The sequence below is a fragment of the Eschscholzia californica genome, unplaced genomic scaffold (genome assembly GCF_041429995.1).
Source record: "Eschscholzia californica isolate CP2 unplaced genomic scaffold, dmEscCali1.0.p SCAF_4, whole genome shotgun sequence".
In the NCBI taxonomy this organism is placed as follows: domain Eukaryota; kingdom Viridiplantae; phylum Streptophyta; class Magnoliopsida; order Ranunculales; family Papaveraceae; genus Eschscholzia; species Eschscholzia californica.
The window spans coordinates 6,314,299-6,332,117 of NW_028238461.1; the positions used below are offsets into that span (position 1 = coordinate 6,314,299).

The following is a 17,819-nucleotide window of genomic DNA, read 5'->3' on the forward strand; positions in this document are numbered from 1 at the left end:
ACATAAAGATCTGAACCAATAACACGAAACTTCAAAGTCCTTAAAAAAAGTCTGAACCAATAACGCTAAACTTTAAAGATCTTAAGGGCATTGACGACCTCACAAAGGTTCTAAACGAATAACCCCCGAACAACAAATGTTTTGAGATGATGATTTTGGTGGTAGAAGTGGTTTTTCTTTTTGTTTTTTCTGTTCACTTCTCCGTACTCCAACAAACTTACAAACCATAATCTTCATTCTCCGGACAGTGGACTTAGGAATCATAATCTCCTCTGTGGATACTAACCCTAGAGTGAATTTGAATCAGATATTGGACATATCTATTACATCAATTTTGATGACATCAACATTCAATAATTCTATAAATAATTGATACCTTATATCACAGTATGGGAGTAATTGAAGGTGTCATTTCATCCATAAAAGGTATTATTGAAGTGGTGGGACACTATTTTTCTCCTTTTCTTTCTTTTCTGTGGCCTTTCCCATCTCATCAAAAATCCATGAGTCTGACTGAGAAATTTTGGAACATTTTTTCCTTTTTATCCATTTAACATTGACGTAAAAACATGAGATTCCAAAATAAGGAATTTAATAGGAAAAAGAACTCATCGGTTATCAGATGTCATAAGATTAAGCCTTAAGGTAGTCAAACAAACCAAGGAAACCGATGTCCCTGCAAATTTTTCTTCATCGCAAATAAATTGTATAATAATGTATTTGATAATCTTTTTTTTTTGTTGAACATGTATTTGATAATCAACTAAAGAAATGTTTAAACCCAACAGCCAAAACTCGAAAATCGAATTGATCTTTGTTTGCAGTCCATTAAGACGTGTACAAACATGATTCCCTATTCAAATAAAAACATTATGATGATCAAAGGCAGTATTTAGAGCTTTCTATTTAGTATTGCTACCTGGGAGTAGATTGATAATGATGATGAACGATCAAGTTCAAGGCACAAGGTTCAGAGTGGCGTAGTGCTATAGCATAGAATGACAAGGTCTGTAAAATTTGAAGGAAATCAAATGCTCCCAAAAATCCACTAATAAAACACTAATTTCAGCCAAAATACCTTTAGACGGGTTTCGTGGATCTTTCCTGCATCGGGCAGACCATGGCAGGTAAAGACCCGTTTCAAAATGAACCGTAGCCAGGCGGGTTGGCTTCTCTAACCCTAGGAACTCAACACACGGCCTGGCAGACTGTGGTATGTTGGCACAACCTGTTACAAACAACTACATGTAACCAAGTGCTTGGGAATCTCAGAGGAAACTCGAAAAACAATGAGACTTTAGGTTTCCTAACCAACAAACCGAAACATTATTAGTTACAGCAGCAGAAGGATCGGTTTGTTATCTGGATATCCTAATTTCTTTCTTCAAGTATATCCAAGATCTCGGCATATAATCCTTCCCAAATATATCGCTTCCGCTATTATAACTTGCATTAATCTTGTTCTCCTGTTCCACGAACATAATAGAGTGAGATTGATTATCCTGCCCACCAATAGAATAGAAAGATTGATATAATGCTTCAAAGATAACAATAACAGAAAGCTGCAAGAATTCTATTCCTGGCAAGAATCCAAAGAAGATGGAGATGGTCATGGATTCAGTTTCTAATTCTAACAAAACAATGACTACCTTTAATAGCTCTATATATTGATATTCTAAACTCTTGTTACCATGTCTACAGAAAAAATATATAGAGAATTTTATTTGTCAATTAGAAGCATCGACCGCCCAGAGCTTATTACAACCTCCAGCTTGGCATATCAAACTTTTAAAGACTAAGAAGTACCAATTTATTCTTGCTGCACTACAAAATTAATTTAAAGAGCGTCGTAAGAGAAAGAGACATACTGTTTGTCTTCCATTAGTCCCACATCTCCAGTGTTACTAAGGTAGAGCTTCTTCTGACATTCAGCTTGTGCGTCGCACTAGAGCCAACAAAAATACGTCAAGCAATCACTTTTGTTAGCAAGAGAATTATATATACACTAACCGAAATGTTTCTGCAAAAAATTTACACCAAAACCAAAATAAAATATCTTGGGCGCGATCAATTTTATCTATTGACTATTGTCATAAGATATAAATTTCGAAGATTAATAAAAGCAGTAAAACACTTTCTGAAAGCAATGTTGTTATGAACAATAGCTATAATGACTTATCAACAAATTTTTTATGATAAAAATACTCCGTACAGTAAATAATAATCATATATACCTGATTATCTTGCAGCCTCATTCACCAAGAGTGTCAAATTAAAGTCTATGATGGTCCACAAAGTAATTCCTACAGACCATAGCAAATGTTAAGTCCAACATGTTACTGAAACATAAACCATTAGCTACTATTACATCCTAAATAGTCAACTTGATATCTAGAATCTATTTTATCATACTAATTACTAAAGAGTTATGAAGTACGAACAGAAGTTTTTCAATGTTTGTCATGCTCGCATTATCCGGGATTACCTCAAAATACCAAGAGAAGAAAGAAAACCTATTTGACATGTTCAATATCCGAATAATAGAGTTGCATTTTCTATACATCTTTGACATTTTACACAAGTATTATGAAGACAATTTTCATGTTTAATGTACACCAGAAGATGAAGATTTTGCTGTTAAATAGATCACTCAAATCGTGCATTAGCGCATCGAGTTCTCATTAGATACTCTAAACTGATAAATGTTCGATCTTTTATCAGAAGAAAAATATTGGCGCCATAAAGGTATTAGAATAGGTGAAAATTTTGAAAGAGCTAATCTACGTTAAGCATAGAACTGAAAAATTACCTTAGTTTCTGTATAACTTAATACCCAATGACTTGATGATGAGAAGCATCCTGAACAAACCCGACCATCTTCAGTTCCCTTTCAATATCACTTAATGCATCATATATCTCTCTACTTTGTGGGTGCCTTGTATCCCCAACAACAAACTCATGAACAGCTCCATTGTATTCCAGGAAGCTGCATCCTGTCTCCTTTTTAGCTCCCGTCCATTCCATTTGTTTCCTTGTATTCCGAGCATCTTCCCATCGGCCAGCAGCTGCATAAATGTTTGATAATAGAACATAACGACCTCCATCATGAGGTTCTAACGAGATGAGACGCCTTCCAACACGCTCCCCAACCTCGACATTATTGTGTGTTCTACATGCTGCCATTAAAGCACCCAATTGTGAAGGCTGGGGTTCCATGGGCATGTCTTGTAAGACTTTTTCGGCCTCTCTGACCAACCCGGCTCGCCCAAATAGATCTGCCAAGCATCCATAGTGCTCTAACTTAGGTTCGATATAGAAATCCTCTTTCATGGACTGAAAAATCTTCACCCCTTCAGCAACCATACCTGCATGGGCACATGCAGATAACACTGTCACGAAACTTGTGTCATTAGGCATAATTCCATAACTTATCATCCTCGAAAATAGGTGCAAGCCATCACGTCCATGTCCATGCATAGCGAGTCCACCAATCATGACGTTCCATAATATTATATCCTTATGAGGCATTTCATTAAACAACTCCATAGCAATATCAATGCACCCACACTTAGCATACATGTCTGTTAAAGCTGTCTCAAGAACCAAATTTCTCCTTTCCCTCCCTAACAACTTGTTCTTATCGATATACATATGAACCCATCTTCCTAAATCAAGAGCACCCAAGTTAGCACAGGCTTTCAGAACACTGACAAGTATAATTACATCAGGCTTCATACCCAAAGCTTGAACCTGGCTAAAGAGCTCCAGTGCATCAGAGAACCCACCGCTCCTTACGTACCCATCTATTATGGAACTCCATGTAACAAGATTTCGGTCAGGCATCTGGTCAAAAAGCTCCCTTGCAGCAGAAACATCTCCATGTTTCCCATAAGCAGAGATCATGGAGTTCCAAGATATAAGATCCAAAGTAAGACTGGTTTCAAACACTAAGCGAGCTTCAGTTAAGCAACCCATATTACAGTACATGTTGATAAGAGAGTTTCTAACAACAAGTATATCCTCCACCCCATTTTTCAAAACCTGTCCATGGATCTCTCTACATACTGCCTGAGCTTTGTACTGATCGGAACAACAACCAAGCATAAGTATGCAAGCCTTTATCAAAAGGGCGAATGTGTAACTATCAGGAGAGACTCCACTTCGAAGCATTTGGAAATAGTGACTGATGCCAGATTCAGGAGACTCCCGCTGTGCAAGTCCAATGATAGCTGTGTTCCATGTATATACATCTGGAAAAACAATGGAACCAAATACGATCCGACCATAGTGTGGGACAGTTTGGTTCAGTGATGTGTGCCTGTTAGTTGATCTGAAACATAGTTGCACTATTCGACTTGCGGTAAAAGTGTCTCTGATGAGTCCTGATGTAATACTATAAGCATGGAGTGCTCTAAGATCCATGGGATTTTCAAGGATCTGATTATTATGAGGAGCTTGCTGAAGAAGATGCAGAATTGGGTGGTCTAGAATAAATTCACCACGAGTAGACGAAGCATACGCCATCGTCGTCAGCCGTCTCATCCTCATCACTCCAAACTAGTCCCATACACGCGTTTTCTGAAACTAGGTTTGTGCCTTCTGGAGGTGAGCTTGTCCCCTCGGCAACTAAAAGTTTGGCAGAGTCTCCTCTTATGATGGGTAAAATGTTAGACGCCTGTCAGTTGAAGACAATATAATTCATTAATGCACAATTTACTCAATGGGTATGTTCTGTATTGCTTCGTAGACTTATCAAGTTCCATCGAAACTGCAGTACAGTAGTCATTCCTCAATATCAACATTTTTTTCCGGCTCATTTCATCAACCCCCTATTGGTCCTCACTAAGGCTACCCAAGAAGGCCACATGATCCAAATTTATGCACTAACTCTTTGTTAAGTAACTAACGGGCCCATAAACGGGTGATTTGTTAAAGGCCGATTTATGTTGCATCAGTTCTTTTAAACCTCTTTTTGTGTGTTGGAACGGCTAAACTACGACCTATTGTTGCCGATTAGTAGTAGAAATTTAAATCTTCTACAACTAATTATGTGAATTAACAAGTTCTTCAATCAAAATGACCACCTACACTATTTTGCAATTAGAACACAAATTTTTTGAATACACCATCATGTAGCATAAGGGAATAAAAATATAATCAAATGATTAACAACTTGAATTTAGAAGAATTTTAATAGTACCTTTTCATGGCCAAGAAAGGTCAGGAATAGATATAGTTCCACCACCAATGTCAGCTATTGATGTTTGCTCCCATCAAACACATCCATCATACCCAAACCTGAAACAAACAAAAAACCCAGAGAGAAATCTTCAATAATGTTAATAGAAATTATAACAGTATCATTGTTTGTTTGTGAAAAAGAGATGCTTAAATGACTGAACTTTAAACTTCAAAATGTTAGTATCATTGTTTCACAAATAAAACCAGAGACTTTGTCTGGTAAGTGAATCAATCCGCCGAAACCGATAAAAGACAGAACCATAGAACAGAGAGGGAGATTTTATACCATTGAATTTCATTCAAAGACTCCTCTTTTAGCAGAGAATATCAAACCCCTAGCTTAGGCAGACAGAGGAAGGGCGTGAATACAACAATGGGGACAATTAAAATGGTTTTGGGGACAAAAGAGTTCTCCCAAAAAAAAAAATCTCAAATAGCCCCCAACTTTGTAACCAGTTTCCTACTTAGTCACCTACTTACTACTTTGTCAAAAATATGCTCCTTCTTTTCTCTTACCGTTATAACACTGTTGACCAGTCAACATTTCTCTCTCTTCCATCTCATCACCTCTCTCTGCCACCTCATCTTTTCGACACCTCATCGTCTTCACCGGCAAGGTCACCGATCGGCCACCTTCAAAAAAATAAAAATTTCTCTCTCCTCTCTCTCTCTCTCTCTAAATAAAATAAAATTTTTTAACATTTTAACAAGTTTACTAAAATCTCTCTATTAGAGCATCTCCAAATGGGACACCTCAATCTCTAACACTTAGAGTGCCGCATATGGTTTTTTGGAGTTATTGTTAAAAAACCATCTCCAATGGAACACTTTGTTAGACACTCTATTATGAGGTGAACACATTTATTATAGAGTGTCTAGAAAGAGAAATTCTAAAATTAGAGTGTCTCTTTGAGACTCTCTAAGTGTCATTTTAAAATTTAAACCAATAGAAACCTTTTCTTTTCAACTACTTTTTCCATATTCAATTTAAGAGTGACATGTGTATTAAGTAGAAAGATTTTAGATATCTCCATTGGAGACCAAAAAAATTTAGAGTGTCTCTGACACTTAGGAAAGAGAAACTTTATATGACACTTGACAACTAGACTTTAGATTGTCCCATTGAAGATGCTCTTAGAGTGTCTCTATTAAGGCTTTTTATAATAAATGCATCCACTTCATAATGGAGTGTCTAGTTGAGGGTCCCAGTGGAGAAAGTTTTTTAACAAAATCTCCTACTAGTATTTTTCCTAAAATAATAAGTCTCAGGAGGGAGGAGACTCTACTTAGGGGTGGGAAAAAGGCCCGTGAGTCCGGATCCGCCGCGAACCGCCCGAGTCCGATGTGACCGTGGGCGCCCGGTGTCCGAGTCGGACACTACCCGACCGGACCGGCAAATTTAGTCGGACGGACACGGACAAGAGGCTCTAACCGGCATTCCGCCTGAGTCCAATCGATAAGCCCGACCGATTGATATTTTCGACTTACTTAGACATTTTAATCATATATAGATAGTTATAATCAATTAATATAGTTAACATTTAGACTACACACTTACACGTGTATGCGAATCAATTGATATAGTTAACATTTAGACTACATACTTACACGTATATGCATGGAAATACTAAGTTTACAATGTAGGATTATGTTTTATCGACTTTGCTTGGGTTAAATCTTAATAAATATCTTTTATAGGCATTCAAGTAAAAAAAAGAAACATTGCGCCCGAGTCCTACCGGTCCGGTACCCGGATTGCCCGGCAATTTAGGGGGACACGGACGGACAACCAAATTTTGTCAAGTAACCGCCCGATTTGTCCGTATGTCCGAACGGACAAATCGAGAATTTGTCCGTTCCGCCCGGACCTGAAGAGTAAGTGACCGTGGACTACCCGTCCGGTCCGTTTCCCACCCCTAACTCTACTTTTAGTGTCTCTTTGGATATCTCCAATTGTCTAACTCAGACAATATTTGAACTTCAACTACTAAAAATTAAGTCTATAGCTACTTATTTCTTTGTTTATTTTCCAATTAGTCCCTAGTTTATGACCAACTTTCCAAATATTTTTAAGACAAGTACTATATTTTTTAAGAAATCAATTGAAGTCCCCACAACTATTTCTGCCAGCTTCCTCCCTTCCCAAGTCTAAAGCAAAAAAGGAATAGAAATTAGAAACAGCGAGATGCTTAAAAAGCAATGCTTGAAGAATATCTGAATACTCCTACAGAAGCATAAAGCAAGAGACTTTGATAATCCGAAGGTTTGGGAAACCCTAAAACTACACAAGAAGATTTCAGTAATGGGTGAAGAGGAACTACCTGTTTCTCCGCCGCCTTCTCGGCCGGAAACCGCTACCGGAGATGATGCTCTTCCTCCACCTCGCTCTCCTGTTCGTCCATCTCCTCCTATTCGATTTGATCCTAGCCGAAGTAACTATTACTATCTATTTCTCTCTTTTGAATTTGATTTTGTCCCTTTTTCATGTTCATCTTTTCACGCATTCTGTCAAATTTAGGGTTCATATTTTGATTTTTTTCTTCTTATAATTAGTTTATTTATTTAATCTAATTTAGGGGAACTTTGTGAATTTGAAAATTTTAGTTTTTACCCTAATTTGTTAGTTGAAAGAGGGGATTGATATTAAGAATTGAGAGCCCTTTTCAGAGATTCTCAAACTTAGGTGTTATACTAGGAGATATTCAATTGATGCAACTTGAAACACCTTTAATATCATTCCATCCCTACCATATGGTTATGACCCTTATTTTTTAGTTGAAAGAGGAGATTGCGCTCGTGAGAACCGTAATTAAGTAAAAGAATAGTGTTATGAAGATGGGTTTTTCTTTATTATTGTAGCCATTTTTATTTTTGTGTTATTATGCCATCTCTATACAGTACCTCTCGTTTGGTGAAAAAACCGTTATAACCACTACTTCTTCGACACATGAATAACCAAGTGATTATTCATCTTTGGGTATGAATTATGATCAAGTTTTATACATACAATGTTCTACTTCTCTCAGTTCAAGTTCCGGAGTAAACGATCCCTGCTAGTTCTTAAACTTTGGTTTCAGTGATGTAGATATAATGTTGTGTCTAGTTATTTGACCCATTATGCAGTAAACGTTTCCCATTTTGTTGTCTCTAAAGGACACAATTTCCGAACTTATGTTTGTCTTTTTTGCTTAATAGTGTGATCTCAATGGCTAATTTCGGTATCTAGATCATTAGGTTCATTTAGAGGGTGTGGTTTTTTCCATCATGGTTAAAGATGTGTTTATCTCAACCATATTTGTTCTTATCTTCATTCATGTTTATAAGATTGGAAGATGAAAATCACTGAACCTATTTAAGTAGTACAGTCCGTATCAATTTACCTTGAAAGAATTGAGAAACTAAATTTTGAAATATTTCAGTCAATATTTCCATCTCCATGCCTGGCAAAATATTGACCGAAACTGAAAATTAATTACTTTCTCCCAAGTTTTTACGCTGTTTGGTGCAAGTAATTAAATTTCAAACTATTTTGACCCAAATATGCCTACCGAAATATTGACGGGAACCAAAATTTAATTTGTTGGAAAGAATAACTAATAACATGGGGTAACTCCCCATCCTAATGGCGTATGTTCTCCAGTCTCCACTACTAATGCACTCTTTATCCTGCAAAGGGCAATGACATGTTCAGTTTCGTTCATTTAATATTGTTTTGATTTCTCTTGCGCAGTGATTGGTATTATCAGAAGGAAGGCCATGATAAAAGACCTAGCTGCTGTATACCATGCAGAGTGTCTAGCATGCTGTCGGGAACTTCTTGAATTACAAAGAAAATGGGAAGAGGTTAGACTTAAATCACATCTTCATTTAGCTTTTGTATTTTATCATTGCTCCCTAGTTTCCTTAAGACTACAAGTTATTTAGATTATACTTTCGTATATCAATACTTGGTATTATGGCGAAGTTTGAAGGCCCAACATTGTTCGAAGGCATCAAATTTAACTTGGCCTTTTGAACCTTAATTGAAGGCTTGCTTAATCTTGGGATTTATTAATTGAGCCTCCAGAGAGTGAAAACATATGTAGCGTTTGTAAATCCGTCATATAACATCACTCTATCAGTCTATCTGGTAATTGGCCTAACCAAATTCCATGTTTATTATCCTTTTCAATCTAAACAGGAGTTTGAACATAACTTCTCTTAGTATATGGTCTGAGCACTTGTTAATTGTTCTCTGTTTCACGTATTCTGTGTACTTTACTTTGTGTCCGGAGCCTGAGATATAGTTGTGAGCTCAAGCTTAGTAAGTTTCAAGGCCTTCGGCTTAGCTGGTAAAGCCTTCGCGAGGAACAAAACCTCGTTTCCGTTGGGCTCTTGGGTCTGGATGTCAAAAGCGAGGACAACATAAAACCTTCTTTGGTTTTCACACTTTAGGCCACGTAGGACTAACCTAATCCAAACCTTTCCCCTGATCTCTTTCTCATTTATATAGTCAATAAATAGGATCGTTCACTTTCTGATTTGTTTTTATGTGCTGGTATTCACTGGTATATGATCCCCAAACCACTAGTCAACTGACTTGTAGAATGTGTATGAGTATGCTGGATTCACCAATATCAACTTTGTTTACGTCTAGTTATTAACACGGCTTACATTTTTTTTTTTGCAGTCATATGTGGATAGCGAACCTCCCAAAGACATCAGAAAGGAGGTGATACGACAACCCAAACGTTTGAAGAAAACTCGCTAGAGATTGCACTCTGTAAAGTCTTCAAGTGCTTTATTTATTTTTCTTTCTAGGGTTGAGGGACATCCAGTTTGAATTAGTCACCAAGCCCGACATTGTAAGAAGTTAATGTCTAGGGTTATTTTTTCTCATTTTTATTGGAATGGAATTGTTTTTGGGCTGAAAATGTATAAGAACCATGAATTAGCACAGACAGTACACCGTACACCCTTGTAATATCGGCATCTATATAATCCTATAAAACATGTACTTTTTACATGTCTTCTGATCCTCTCTGTGTGTTGGTATTGCTGTTTTTAGGCCTTCTTTTGATTGTTAGGGTTTCTGTGGAGGTTTCAGTGGTTATGTTTGTTTAATCGTCAGAATCTGATCTGTCTGAAGTCATCCGATCCTGATTTGTTTTGATGAGAACAATATTCATTTTTAATGGGGTCTCTTGATTCAGATTCTTTATACAAAAAAAAAGGTATGTCAGCTATGAGTGAGGAAAAAATCAATTTTTTGTAATCAACTGAAGTCAGATCATTCAGACGAAGCAGATTTTAAGGTTAAGAATTCAGACACCAGATCATTCTCACGTAGACAGTAGAAAAATTACAACAGGATACCAAATCAACAATGTTTTTGTGAGCCAGCAGATTTGGGAACTAACAATATTTAATTTTCAAATATTCATGGCTGATGAGTACTAAAAGCTTTGGGGCTGAGTAATAATAGACCAAACATAGAATTGATCATCTTGACTCGAGCCACCCGTCTAACATTTCGCCTCCTATTGAGTAAACATTGTTTGCCCCTAAAAATCGAATTAACTTGAAACCACAGATGAATCAAATCTATTAAGTTTATTGATTCCTTTAGTACTTTAACTTTGGTAAAATTACATGTTCATGAATTTTACATGTTTAATCATCTTACTCTATATATCCTCCCTATCCTACTTTCTGAAATTGACTGCTTTTTCGAAAGTTAAAGGCAGACAGGATGTCCTTTTCGTTATCTCTTACCGGTTCCCAAATTTTGATTATATGCCTTCAGGAAGCTGATCATTTAGGTTGTACCATTTGCAGCGAAAGCGGTCCATATTCTTTCCCAAATGCTTCTATAACTAGAACCTGGGAAAACCCATCCTTTGGTGTTCTTAGTGGACGATGGGCCCATTACATGGACCCATTTGATAGATTCTGAAAGTCTATTGAGAAGGTTCACTAATGCAATCACTTCATTCCTTTGTAATTGCAGCTGAAAAAAAAAACAAAGAAAGATGAAGTTCTAAATCATTTTGGTGAAGTAAACACGGCTTTAACTGGTTTTTTAGTGTAAAACGAAAATAGAATGCAAAATGAGAGAAGGGTAATTTTACATGTTGATCAAGATGATCTTGCTCATTGACAGAGAAAAGGATCTTCAATGCAGTTCCGAGACCGAGAACCTGAAGCTTTCCCCAAAGTCGACACTTCTCACATCCCACACAATCCATCAATGCACTGTGAAATATACATATATATTGTGTTAAGGAGCACAAGTATAATCTTTTTCGACACAAGAGGACAATTTTAAAAAGCAAGAAGCATGAAAGTAGACAGTGAACAGCATCCAACGAGGCAACGGTTACACGTGATGCTGCAAAAGAATCTACTAATTTATCTTAAATTGAAAGGGAAAAGAATATTTATTACGGCCAATCACATGGAAAGCTTCATCGTTTTCTTCGTTCATTACCATGTTGTCAAGATCAGGGTTAACCCGAGGTATTCCTATACCAAACCTCGAAGTCGGTCGTTATGCATGACACTTGAGTTGTTATGCATGAAGCTTTGAATCATTGGAGTTTACTTTGGATGCTTGGACTAGATTTTGTACACTAAAACCATGAGTTTTCCCATTTGCAAATTTTTGCAGCACAGTAAGCAGAGTTTAAAAAATTAATAATTATATTTATCTCGTTAATTTTGGGGAATTACCTGATGTTTCTAAACTGTTTCTGAATCTGCTGCTTCAGCTCCGGTCCACTTTGGCCTTTCCATAGGTTGGCTTCATCAAATGGGATTGGACATGCATCTTGTAATTTTGGGTTGTAGAGAAGCTGCTTCATCAACGATTTAGTTTTCAAGTCTTCCGTCAGGTTACCAGTTTCATACTCAGCTTGTTCCAAATAATTTGCTGACTGAGAGGAATCAGAATCAAATATAAATATTAGGAGTAGTTCTAAATCTTCCAAAGAAAGCAGAAAAGTTGTTAGCCTTGTTACCTTTGATACAGCTCGAAGAACAAAGAGATATGTGAAGTACAAGTTTTTTACGCGGTCTGGGTATTGTAGAACACGATCATGTACCAACTTGAGATTTTGACCCCACTGCAATTTTGATGGAGGATGAAATATTAGAATATTGAATCAAGAAACTGAACTGTTCTCAGTTTGATTTAAAGAAATGGTCAGTTCCTTGGATGACCCATTAATCCGTATGGTTCAAAATAAGTGACTAATCAACCAAAGAAACGGAGTATTGAGTATGAGAAGATACCAAGTTAGAAGCTTCATCGAGGAGATAATCGGCACCTATGTGGATTGAGATGGAAGAGTGAAGTCCAGATATCAACTTGTACAACACTTTCTTTTCTTGGCAAAACTCTCCAGATCGATCTGCAGAGTGAAATACATTTACATGAGAGAAGAAAATAGTAACTTCCGTAATAAACTGATATCACTTAGATGTGTACAAGTATGAAGAAGCAGTAACATTGCGATAGTAATAGGCGAAAACCTATGTCAATAGCAATTAGTTCTAAAACTTCTATCTCCCCTCAAATAAATATATAAAATTTAACAAAACTTAGACGGCTTGTTTTAGCCCTTAATTTAGAACCAAACTCTAATGACGTCGAGAAGCTTTTTGCATATCTTCAGAAAAACCAGTCTTCGAAATGAAACTAAAGAAAGCGAAAGAAGTGTGCACAGAGTAACTCACATTTTGGACAATTCTCTGTATAAATAGCATCCCATATTCTTCTAGCTGGCGTTCCAGTGTATCCAGTATAACGCTCAGGATTGAGTTGAAGATTCACATATGTCATCTCAGCTACAAAATCCCTTAAACATCAGTTACTTTTGTCAAAACTGAATCCATAAATAGACGAACTACTTTTCCATTTTCAACGATTTCTATAAAACTAGATATACAACATAGAATATGAGATTGGAGAGACTGAGTATACCATTATCAGTTTCATCATCATGTGTCCATGGATTATCGACTTCAACCCAACCTCTAAAAGCTTTACGATCGATTGTACGGTCGACTGCGGCTTCTGGCTTTTCTTCTTGACATACTAAATCTTGAGATGGAAGCCCATGATAAATAGGCTTCTTAAATGACTCGGGGAACTCGTTTTCCGGGCATTCGCAGACACTGCAATCCCTTAGACGACACATACCATCATCAGGCCAGAAAGGGCAGTCACACCAAAGCTTAACCTAAAAGTGAAATCAATTAAGTAACCAGCAAGTATGCTAGAAATCATCAAACAGATTCTCCACACATGATCAGTTTGATGTGTTGATGACACCAGATGAAATTTTATAGTCTACGAACAAACATTCACTTACTAAACTATAAACCAAAAAAGAAATACTTGACATACTTAATAATGTGTCTTGATGCACGATTTTAGAGTAGGATTTCAAGACGTTTTCTTTACAAAATCAATCTCTGAACTTCGGAATACGAATATAATCAAACATTAAACTTCTACATCTTCGAGATACTATACAGTTCATCATGCTACATGAAGGACATTGATTCTATGCAGTAACTGAATCAACTTTTAAACATTAGCAGATTAAACCATACCTTGAAATATCGAAAGAATGGAGTTTGAACAAGCTCTTGGAGCAATGGATGCAAGACTTCCTGATTAAGATTGTCGACTGTCTCATAATCACAACAGCAATCCTCCACAATGCCGGTAAGTTTATGTAAACCCTTCACATGTTTCCAGTTTATTCACAAGAAATATTCAGATAGATCTTAACAAAATAAATCATAATTCACAAACGAAAATAACAGTATTAGCGCGCGCTTATTTTTTTTTTCTCTATGTCAGATCTGAAATCTGACTGAAGGTCTCAATTGAATCTAGTCAGATCTTTAGGTTGTTTCTAAATGAAATGAAGACTAAAAACTGAAAAATTCAAATACCCATTTCCAATATACTTCTGTTTCATTATTTTCTCAAACAGGCTCGAAATACTCTATTTCTTGCCCTAAATTTCTTTCAACGATACAACTCAAATTACAGAATAAGAAATCTTCTCACGGAAAAAAACAGAGAAACGAAAAAGTTTCAGATAGAGATTCAGAAATTGAAAAAAGCGAAAAATTACCGAACATTGACAAGTTTCACTGTTTTGACGAGAGAGAATCGAAATCGTAGAAGGGTTTCTTGAAGTCAATGATATTGAGATCAAAACAGCAAAAGCAGCAACCAAAATCCATCCCCATCTACTCATTTTCTCACTTCTCCACAATCTTTAGCTTTCACCTCTTTCCGGGTTTGAAGATATCAGATCTCAAATGCCTAAATCCTTAAAAAATGTACATAAACCCTAGAAAATATATTAGGGCTTTAGCTCAAACTCGAGAGAAGGTAGACAGAGAAATGAAATAAGGAAGAAGTGACAGTTAATTTTAGGTTTCGTTAGCCGTTAGATTTGTCTATTGGTGTGAAGTTTTTTTATCCAAGGGTTTATATACCACGGAAAACGTCATTACGTACCTAATTTTAATTCAAAGAAATTGGATCACGGGTTCGTTCAGCTTCTCTCTAAAAGAGGAGAACCAGAATCATTTGGAAGTTGGAACAAACCAGAGCCGGTTTTACATAGGCCAGGCCACCCGGCACCCCCTTAGGGTATCGTAATCTTCGTGGCGATCAAGATTTTTAGGTGGAAAATTTTAGATGCCTCCAGCCCGGCCCGCACCCAAGATGTAACAGTCAGTATAAAAGGAGAGTGCTTTCTTCATCGTTAGGTTCAGGAGTTGAGAAATGAACGACACAAATCGCACGTACTATACTTAGGGGCGCCTATGAATGGGGTTGGTGCCCGGGCTTCACAGACGAGCTTGACTTTGGGCCTTGGGCTTAGCGTACAAGTTAGTTCAACCAACGATGATTGTTTAAAAGAAGCACGTGGGGTGGGTATACACTGTGCGTCACTACTTACAGACTGTCTGTTTGCCCATCGAACTCGGCGTTCCGAGTTGAGGTTCAGACTCCCAGACTTAATTCCACCCCTCGACAAAATCCTCAAAGAATCGAAGAGAGTTTCAGAGCCTCAATTGAGGGTTCTATAACCACAAAAAAACTTGTGGTCAATAGCCCAACATGATATTTACTCCATACCTACGTAACCTACCTCAGGCCAGTTGACTACGAATCCCTTGATGGTTTGGAATACCGATAAAGGATCTGAACCCCCCAATCAATGGTTTGAATTCTACATTGAGGATTTGAGATACTCTTCAAGGATTTGCCTAAAGTATTTTCTCTTCGTTGGAGACAAAGGAAACCACAACGAACGAAACTCTTCGAATCGCGAGAAGGAGACGGAGTGAAAGAGGGAAATTATATAGAGTAAAAGACAGAGATAATGGCAGAGGTTGTCGGATGTGGTGGTGAGAGGTGAGGAAGATCTAAAATTTCTTTTTAATAAATCTAAAAGGGGTAGCAGTCTGTCGCCTTATAGATGTTTTAAGCTGCCCCAAAGCACCGTCTTTTAGTATTCAGACTACGAAAACAAAAATTATTAGATAAATATAAAATTGAAGTCGCTACATTTTCAATATTTGAATTTGAGCTAATAACATTAATACATTTGCGGATTACTTTTTTGTTTAATCTAGTTCCCTAGTCAAGTTTCAAAATATTTGTTTTGATTGATCAATGAGACCCAAATTTCTAAGATTGGTTTTGAGTCAGTCTGACCAGAATACTTCATTCCAGACCCAATAATATTCATGAGAGAATCAATTTACAAAAAGGTAGATTTATATGCAATGGCTAAAGGCAATATACCCGTCTTCCTCTTCTCCAAGAAAAGTAATCAGTCGAGAACTTCCGGACCAAAAAAAAAAAACATTAACACTCCCCTTCTTTTTTCTTCTTGTTCTTCTATTTTCTCTATCTACACCATTAACAGCAAAGGGGAAGACCCCCTTCGCCAGCCACATTGCCTCTATCCGTTATTGCCTTAAGGCGTGATTAGGCATTGCCATTAAAATCTCCTTTACAAAATGACGGATATAACACTGGTCTAGAAGAGTAAAGCATTCTGTTACATCCCTCAAAAGTCTTATATTTCATGTTCTACGATCAGATTTTAGATCTAAAAGTAGGCAAGTGACATATGGGACTTCAGAAAAACAATTTGACCTAATAGTTTTTATCGAAAGATAAGGAGACAGTTGATACAAGAATACAGCACCACCACCCCCAAGGCATCACAACAAGCATACATCAATCAACCAAACAAAAACTATAGAACAAATCAAATTTTCATTCTAAATTAGACAACCACATTGTAAGATACAATTAACAAACATCACATTTGAGGAACCGCACAAGATCTACAAAAAGAAAAAGCCCTAAACCCACAAGTAAATATGTTATTGGGTATAACAAGGCAAACGAAACAGTTCAAAGCATAAGATAACACCAAAGTAGATAGGTTCATCTACACGAATTACCGACTCCAAGATGAACTTCACATAATCCAGAAGCAACTAAAAAGAACACTGATCTTCTATCTCACTCTAGGAAGTACAAAAAAGATGAGATGTGGAGTAATAAAGTATACATACAAGGTCAGGTAAACATATTGTTGCAGAATTTGAGTGCTTTGAGAAAAGGGATTTCGGACGAAGATCAATAATATGCTAATAAGGACATCTAGGGGTAAAACTATTCCGATAGGATGAATGAGAATCAGCAAGTACCAGGATACATGATTCTGTGCCAGTTTAACGCATGATACACCTAATGATTTGTATCACAGCCAGGGACGTGACTAGACTACTATCCGTCACGAGATATCCCACTAAAAAAATGAGTCCTAAACTATAAGTGAAGAGTGTGACAGAAATGGACCGCGACTAAATAGATGTTGGAGTCAGATAATGTCAATATTAGGGTTTCAACGGGAAGTGCCAGGTATACACACACACATTCAAAACAAGGATATATAGAATGAGAATAAAGGTATATACACTACAGAACAAGGAACTAGACAGCAGTGAAAGACAAGGTGTTGTGTTATATCAGATTTCATTTCAACAGCTTATGTTTTCGGATGAGATTAAAGTGTACATGTGAATAAATCAGAACACAAGAAAGGATGGATAAAGGGATTTCAAGTAACCCCTTCTGGAACACCGGTGAATCATCTTCAATTTGCGGCGAGAGATGAGAGAGAAGAGGTGGCAATGCTGGCATCGGGACTCAAGGTAAATAATTCTAAATCCTTTATATTTTCAGTTCAAGGTAGAACTTCAGCACTGTATAAGGACACTGGACTGCCAAGGAGGGAATCTACCTTCCTCTCACTTAGGACTTCCGCTGGGACAAGGATATAGATCTACCGCCCTGTGGGATCCAGTGATAAAAAGAATCGATCGGAAACTTTCAGCGTGGAAAGCTAGAAACTTGTCGGGAGGAGGAAAACTTACACTTATTAAAGCAGTTCTATCAACAATGCCCATCTACTTTTTATCCTATTTCACTTACCCGCTAAATTTGTGAAGATCATACACAAAAAGATGTGTGACTTTTTTCT

At 37.0% G+C, this 17,819-nt stretch overlaps 2 protein-coding genes and 1 pseudogene across 9 annotated transcripts; 1 reads left to right on the top strand and 2 right to left on the bottom strand.

The window, feature by feature from the left end:
* Positions 1 to 683: 683 nt before the first annotated feature.
* LOC147542040 (pentatricopeptide repeat-containing protein At5g06540 pseudogene) lies at positions 684 to 5,705 on the bottom strand (annotated as a pseudogene). 7 transcript variants are annotated; one of them, XR_015224040.1, is made up of 7 exons: positions 5,528 to 5,657; positions 5,201 to 5,298; positions 2,810 to 4,675; positions 2,235 to 2,303; positions 1,869 to 1,945; positions 1,312 to 1,502; positions 684 to 1,228 (listed from the first exon to the last, which is right to left on the bottom strand). The product of XR_015224040.1 is annotated as a pentatricopeptide repeat-containing protein At5g06540 pseudogene, transcript variant X3 (transcript). The 7 variants fall into 7 exon arrangements; XR_015224038.1 differs by having other exon boundaries at positions 684 to 1,466; positions 5,528 to 5,683; XR_015224039.1 differs by having other exon boundaries at positions 684 to 1,502.
* A 1,583-nt stretch (positions 5,706 to 7,288) lies between these two features.
* LOC147542041 (uncharacterized) lies at positions 7,289 to 10,246 on the top strand. Its single transcript, XM_086637695.1, has 3 exons — positions 7,289 to 7,673; positions 8,972 to 9,084; positions 9,911 to 10,246. Exons 1-3 carry the CDS (start codon positions 7,544 to 7,546, stop codon positions 9,989 to 9,991), a joined length of 324 nt encoding a protein of 107 aa, XP_086493821.1. The 5' UTR covers positions 7,289 to 7,543; the 3' UTR covers positions 9,992 to 10,246.
* A 568-nt stretch (positions 10,247 to 10,814) lies between these two features.
* Positions 10,815 to 14,743, bottom strand: LOC147542042 (endoplasmic reticulum oxidoreductin-1-like). The gene is made up of 9 exons (XM_086637694.1): positions 14,373 to 14,743; positions 13,840 to 13,971; positions 13,205 to 13,463; positions 12,958 to 13,068; positions 12,514 to 12,632; positions 12,240 to 12,344; positions 11,953 to 12,155; positions 11,352 to 11,475; positions 10,815 to 11,230 (listed from the first exon to the last, which is right to left on the bottom strand). Exons 1-9 carry the CDS (start codon positions 14,496 to 14,498, stop codon positions 11,039 to 11,041), a joined length of 1,371 nt encoding a protein of 456 aa, XP_086493820.1. The 5' UTR covers positions 14,499 to 14,743; the 3' UTR covers positions 10,815 to 11,038.
* Positions 14,744 to 17,819: the final 3,076 nt, after the last annotated feature.